This window comes from Mastomys coucha, unplaced genomic scaffold (genome assembly GCF_008632895.1).
Source record: "Mastomys coucha isolate ucsf_1 unplaced genomic scaffold, UCSF_Mcou_1 pScaffold22, whole genome shotgun sequence".
NCBI lineage: Eukaryota > Metazoa > Chordata > Mammalia > Rodentia > Muridae > Mastomys > Mastomys coucha.
The window spans coordinates 243303223-243310524 of NW_022196905.1; the positions used below are offsets into that span (position 1 = coordinate 243303223).

Genomic DNA, 7302 nt, shown 5'->3' on the forward strand with positions numbered 1-7302 from the left:
GACATCCTACTATTTTTGTTTTGTTTTGTTTTGTTTAATGCCCATAGCACTGACTTGAATTTTTGGTAACGTTTTTCACTGTTAGGCTCCTTTGTAGCCAGTTTGAGTATTTAGCCTGTTCACTTAGTTCCCTGCTAAATACTATCCTTAGGAAACATAATGGAAATCGAGCTTGGCTGCCAAGGATCGAGGAACCTTGGGTAAAAAGTCTTTACCCTCCCTGTGCCTCATTTATTCCTCTATAAAATGGAACCGACGGTGTGAGGTCTTGTCATCAAAAGAGGCTTCATCTTCCTTTTAATTTTAGGGTGCCCTAGAGCAAGCAAGCCGAAAATTCTGGCTGAATAATTAGAGGAGCTCCTCTTCTACTCATTGTAAACAGAAGGCACAGAACGCTTAAGAGTTTAGTCAAGACCATAAAGCATTGGCCAGCAGCAATGCTGACTCCAGGCGAAGCTGCAGGAGGCAGCTTCTGTGCTTAGAAAGTATTCCCTAGGTTGAGCATTTCTGAAAATGAGACCTGGCCCGGAACTCTTCAGCCTTCTAACTCAATCCCCTCTCCTTAGCCCTTGCCAACACACTCACACATCCTCAACTCTGAGGTGGACCCTACTCAGAGACCACCGGGTCCAAGGAGAGTACGTTTCTGCACAATTTAGGAAGTGGCAGCCAGCGTCAGTACGTGACCAGCGAGGTGATGGCCCGCAGGGCCGTGAGTCTGGGACTGGATCCTTCCTGTCCGTTTTGGTCCTAGTGCACATTAGTGGGACAAGTGTTTAGACGGCAGACTTTACTTTTGTGTGACATGTTTTCCGCGTTGTGCCTTTTCTTGCGTAGGCACGTATGGGGTGCTGTGCAGTTTGTAGGACCTTTGGAAAGTGGCCCCTAAATTCTGGAGCAGCTGCTCTTTCAGCTTCCCTCGCGCGGGTCTGGCCTCCGATCCAGAGTTTGCGCGTGCGCGACTCCGCCTCAAGCCCCGCCCCTATGATTTAGGCCGCCCTCGCCACGCTTTACGGCCCGGCACGCCGCTTTTGCTGCAGTTGCTCCGGGCGCTGCTGTTGCTACAGCCTCTCCTACCGGGGCTGCAGCCCGGGAGGTGAAGGGAGGTGAAGTGTGTTGTGTTCGTGCTGCCGTCGCCTCCCGGAACGGAGTGGAGATCCGGACGTCCGCGGGCTGGCGAGAGCCGCCAGTCAGCAGCTGCGTGCTCTCCTCAGGCCGGGTCCTGTCTGCGCTGCCGCAGGGAGGCCGCCCGGCCCCGCGAACCGAACCAATGCTGGACCTGGAGGTGGTGCCTGAACGCTCTCTGGGGAACGAGCAATGGGAATTCACGCTGGGTGAGTGTGGGGTCCTTTTGGGACCCTGTTCTCTGGCCCTTAATTCTCTCTAGCTCCTTCCGCTTCTGGTGTCTGCCCCATATGCTCCTGCGCCCGCCGTTCTTCGCCTTTCCTCACCCTCTGGTCTTTGGGCTCCAGGCTTTAGAATCCCGCTCCGCCCGTGTGTCACAGGATCGGTGATGTCTCGCCTAGGGCCTCAGCAGGGTTCTTCTTTGGAGCTGTAATCGTAATAGCCAGTACGCTCCGAACACAGTGGAGTGGCAAGGTCCTGCTCTTTTGAATTTATCTCTAATATTCCTCCCAGAGGTCTGAGGGTCGATAGTATTATGCCCATTTTGCTGACTCTGTAATAGTTAAGAAATAGGGAGCACCCCTAATCAACATTCTGGTCCCGGATCTGTCTTCCTTTGGTTTTAGGAGAATGGGGGAAACCTAAACTCATGTCTCACAATCAGGTGGGGTGGGGGAAATGAGTTTGCTTTTGTTAAAGGAACTCTTGACTTGTTTTCTTCTCTTTTGAAATGTAGTCTTAACGTGTGGTGTCGTAATACCAGATACTAGAGTTAAAAGTTGAAATTGAGTGAAGTGGAAATTACACATTGGCTTTGTAGACAAATCAGTTTGATCATTCTGGGGATAGTTGGCCCTTGTATGTGAACAAGAGTATTTGCTTTTAGTAACTCCAGCGTGTTTACTTTGTGGCAGCACTAAACGAAGGGGCTGGGAAAAGGTGTTCCTGCTGCTTGTTTGTGTGGGCCTCAACCTCTCTGTCTCTCTACTGGGAGCTCTTGGACTGAGTCAGCTGCCCCATTTGTTTATGGCTTATCCTTGAATGTAGGCGACTCTGTCTATAGAGACAGCACATTGGAATAACCTAGCTGGGTAGATTGCCTGGCTTGGTGGCTGCCTGCCTCTTTCTTGCCCATTATTAAAGCCAGTTTTTATCAAGGGCTCTTGGTTCTCAGAACTTGGACTGCCTGTTCTTGTAGACTTCTCAAATTTTAACCTGCTATGAAAATGTTCCATTCAACTGCTTATGGGGCACCAAGAGCTTGGTTGAAAAGTAAATGATGTTTGATTTCTGATTAACATTTTTTTTTAATCCTCTGGACAACTCCTACCTAATCTGGGCCTCCCAGGACTGGTTGAGACACACAGCCTACAGACTACAGACAGTAGACTTAGACTGTGTATCTCTTTGTTTAATTTAGTGAAAACAGGAGATAAGATGGGACCAGGAAATAACTAACTATCCAGGGCTTCTGGCAAATTTGCAGGAACCAAGAATTTGAATAGTTTTTTTACACGGTCTTTATATCAACCAAAAATAATAGCACACTAGATTCAGAGATGAACTTTGGGAGAAAGCTCAGAGGGCAGATCTGAGCCTTTGTGATTATTTGTAACATTTTCATTATTGTTTTTGTTAGGTTTTGTTTGCTTGTTTGCTTGTTTGTTTTTTAGACAGTCACTAGCCCAGACTGGTTTCAGACTCCCAGTGCAACTGAAGTTGAGTTTGAACTTACAGTATTTCTCTCACCATATTGGGTTTATGCAGTACTTGAGATCAAACCCAGTGGCAAGTACCAAAGTGGACCACTATATCAGTCTAAAGTATACATTTTTAAATTTAAATTTTATTTATTTATTTAGTAGGGAAGTTTAGCAGTTAAGAGTCTTGGCTGCTCTTTCGGGGGACCAGGGTTTGATTCCTAGCACTACAAACTTCTGGCCTCAAAAGGCATTGCATGCACATCATGTGCATACAAACATTCTAGGTAAAACAACACCTATACACATTCAAGAAAGTATCAGGGAAGAATGTACACGTTTGAAAGTCAGGACAACATACAGGAGTTGGTTCTCTCTACTGTGTGAGTCCTAGTGATCAGATTCAGGTCACCAGGTTTGCCAACAAGCACCCTTGCTCACTGCCATCCTACCAGCCCTTAAAACCTGAAGTTTTAGATGATGTAAATCTAGGGCTGGATGTGAAGACCCAGTGTCTTTACAGAGTCCTAGCTATCCTTAAATTCAGCTATGTAGATCAGGATGGTCACGGACCTGCCTGCCTCTTGTGTTTATCACCACAGCCAGCAAAAGATTATAATCCATTATAACTCTGTTATTAAAGAAAATAGAAGGCTCACTTTAGGAATTACCCAGTAAGATACTGAACCACACATTTTTTTTTTAAAAAACAAAGGTATTTTTAATTACGTTGGTTTAGAAAGTGGTTAAGATACAGAGAATGAACAAAGTGAAGTAAGTTCACATAGTAGTTTGGCTGAAGGACCTTTTTGAAAGGCTGCATAAAGATCCTCTTCAAAGAATGCCCTTCTGTTGTGTTCAAGGGTTATATGTGTGCTTTATTAACTTTTTTTAAGATTAATTTATTTATTTTCTGTATATGAGTACACACTGTACAGATAGTTGTGAGCCTTCATCTGGTTGTTGGGAATTGACTTTTAGGACCTCTGCTCACTCCAATAGACCCCTACTTGCTCACTCTGGGCAAAGATTTACTTATTATAAACAAGTACATTGTAGCTGTCTTCAGACCACCAGAAGAGAGTCAGATCTCATTAAGGGTGGTTGTTAGCCACCTTGTGGTTGCTGAGATTTGAACTCAGGACTTTTGGAAGAGCAGTTGGTGCTCTTACCCAGTGAGCCATCTTACCAGCCCTAACTTTTTTATTAACATAAAAAAAAAAGGGCTTCCCTGAGACTTTTTTGGTTTTTCGAGACAGGGTTTCTCTGTGTAGCCTTGGCTGTCCTGGAACTCGCTCTGTAGACCAGGCTGGCCTTGAACTCAGAAATCCGCCTGCCTCTGCCTCCCAAGTGCTGGGACTAAAGGCGTGCGCCACCACCGCCCGGCTCCCTGAGACTTTTTATACATACTCATCACTATACTGTTCTTATTTGTCTCTGCCCTTTTCTCTTTTTCTTCTGGTTGTTCTTCATCTCACCATTGCATTTGAATTCTACCTTTATCTACTTTATAGTAAAAAAAGATAAAAACATATTTGTTGGTGAACAGAAAAGGAATTGTAAGAGCTCTTGGCTCTAGATCATGTAAGTTAAAGGTGTTTAACTCTAGGTTAGGTTTGGATCATTACGAGGCACTTTTCTTTTTAAACATTTATTTATTATATGTGAATACATTGTAGCTGTCTTCAGACACACCAGAAGAGGGCATCAGATCCCATTATAGACAGTCATGAGCCACCATGTGGTTGCTGGGATTTGAACTTAGGACCTTTGGAAGGGCAGTCAGTGCTCTTAACCACTGAGCCATCTCTCCAGCCCCGTGTGAGGCACTTTTCAAGAGAGCTGGAATTACAGACATTTATAAGCAGTCCACTATGGGTGCTGGGAACAAAATTCAGGTCCTGTGGAAGAGCAGCAAGTGCTCTTAATCATGGAGGCATCTCTCCAGCCTCTGGATTTGTATTTCCACACTACCTAGCCTATCTTGAATATATGGGCCTTGGGCCCATCACTTCTACCATTCTTCTTCTATCTTGAATAAAGAAGGGATTGCATTCTGCTAGGGAATGATCACATGGCTGCTCCGCCCAGGGAAGCTCAGTGATAGATTAATTAGTGACAATCCTGCCATGAGGAGGACTGGCACAGGACTCTACTAGTGTCCCTGTGTCTGCATGTTGTTTCAGGTGTGTTTTGCAATGACCTGTTTAGCTGTCACTGGAACAAGCAGGAGGCAGGTGTGCCCTAGTATTTTGCCTGTGGCAGAGGGACAGAAAGACATCCCTTAGTCTGTCTCTCAGGGTGCCATTCTTCAAGTTTAAGGACTAGCTTCCTAACAGGATTTATAATCTAGAAACCAATCACTCATGAATTTAGCTAAGCTTTTGTTTGTTTTATTTTTGTCTTTGAAACTGGGTCTCCCTGTGTAGCCCCAGGCTGGCTTTGAGCTTATGGAGATCTGCTTGCCCCTGCATCCCAAATCCTTGGGTTAAAGGCATGCGCCACCTCTGCTGGCTTCCTGGACTTCAATTTTAATGCCAGCACTCTTCATAGTGAGTTGGGGAGGTAGGGGTGGAGAAAAAATCAGTTTTCCTCTCTCTCAATCTCTCCTGATCCCAACCATCCAAAGTGCAGTTGGAACTGTTAGGTGGGGATGAGTTTGGAAAAATGAACCTGCTTTAAAAAAAGTATGCTCATAGGTTAGAGAATCAGGCAGTGTGTGCCTGTCACTACAACACTGTGAGGTTCTCTTCACGTGCCAGCTAACCTTACCCTTTTTTATGTCTAGGTAAAGATGGTAAACACATCCTGATCTGCCCCAGGATTCTTATAATCTGTGCAAATGCAGATGTATCTGGCCCTTGTAATCACTGCCTAGCATTATAATAGAGAGCTGCATCCAGCCTCTTGGCTGCCTTCCTGGCCTTTGTATAATGTTGGAAGATCAGGAAAATACCGGCAACAGAGACAAGAAAACCTAAGCAGAATCTCGGTGAATACCACAGATGCTTTGACCACTGTGCAATAAAGGCGTTGAAATTGAAATAATGGTTTCAATAAGGCTTGCAGGATATATGTGTCTAGATTTGTTTTTAGTTTTCTGAGACAGAATCTTGTCCATACTAGTCTGGAACTCTGAGCAGTCCTCCTGCCTTAGTATCTTAGGATTACAGATCTGAGTCACTATGCTTGGCTTGGATTTGCTTTTAAATTTCATCTTTAGAAGACCTAAAGGCAGATTTAAAGGGTCACTTGAGAAACCATTCACCAGCATTGCCTTGTTGTGCAGAGACAATGGCTTGCTGTATATATCCAAGATAATATGAATGCCTGTAGTCTCTGATCATAAATATTAGAAATTGTGTAGGAAATTATCTTATTCCCTGAAGAGCTTAGGTTAATGGTACAGCAGGTGTATAGAAATAGTTCATTTGTATGCTATTATAACAGTTCATCTTATTATAACAGATGTGTGGACTATTGTGGAGAAAGAAGGGACTCGACCTAACCTTGGGACCCAGAGAAGGATTGTTATTAATTTACAGGAGAAAGATAGATGATGTATGCAAGAAAAACATAATCAGTGTGGATTTATAATTAAAGCATGGTATGCTGGCAAAAGAATAATAGCCAGGCATGGTGGTGCCCCCCCCAAACACACCTCTCTAATCCCAGGATACAGGTGGCAGACAGGTGGATCTCTATGAGTTTGAGGCCAATCTGGGCTACATAGTAAGTTAGGACAGCCAGGGATACAGTGAGACCCTGTCTTGATAACCCCACTATCCCCCGCCCCCCGCACCCTAATTCTGTTTTGTTTTAGCTGTCTGGGACACTGAAGACTCTGGGTTCATGGGACAGAAGGTAAAGTCTGTTGTAGACTAATACTAGGAAGTACGGTTTATAAACTGAATTTAGAGAGGGAGGGAAAAGAAAGAATTTAGAGGTGTTTTGTTTGTTTTTTGTTTTTCAAGACAGGGTTTCTCTGTATAGCCCTGCCTGTCCTGGAACTCACTCTGTAGACCAGGCTGGATTCGAACTCAGAAATCCGCCTGCCTCTGCCTCCCAAGTGCTGAGATTAAAGGCATGCTCCACATAAGCAGAAGAAATGAACTGTCAAACATACCCATAAAGACTAAGGATTGAGGAACCGCAGGAAGGAATGGTGTTTACAGAGAGATGTGGGAAGATGGTGGTATGAGACCTGCGTGTGGCACAGGTGCTCTCTCATTGCAGGAACGGCAAGCTGAATGATAAATCCAAATCTTAGCAGCTTTGTCTACCGTGCATTAGGCCCTATGTTATAGAAGGCTAAAAAAGGTGTTTTTATTGATTATAAGTCAGGACCAGAGGTTTAGTTTAGTAAAGTGATTGTCCAGCAAGTATAAGGATCTGAGTTTAATCCCCAGAACTCACATTAAAGCTAAATTTAAAAATATAAAAATAAGTCTGGGCGGTGGTGGTGCACGCCTTTAAT

The 7302-nt window shown here is 44.4% G+C and overlaps 1 protein-coding gene across 1 annotated transcript in view; it reads left to right on the plus strand.

The window, feature by feature from the left end:
* Window positions 1-1004: 1004 nt before the first annotated feature.
* Window positions 1005-7302, plus strand: part of CUNH16orf70 (chromosome unknown C16orf70 homolog) — a 28819-nt gene continuing 22521 nt past the window's right edge. The window contains exon 1 of the mRNA XM_031341134.1: window positions 1005-1334. Within this exon, the coding sequence (XP_031196994.1) occupies window positions 1271-1334 (64 nt within the window). The 5' untranslated portion in view covers window positions 1005-1270. The remainder of the gene's footprint in view (window positions 1335-7302) is intronic.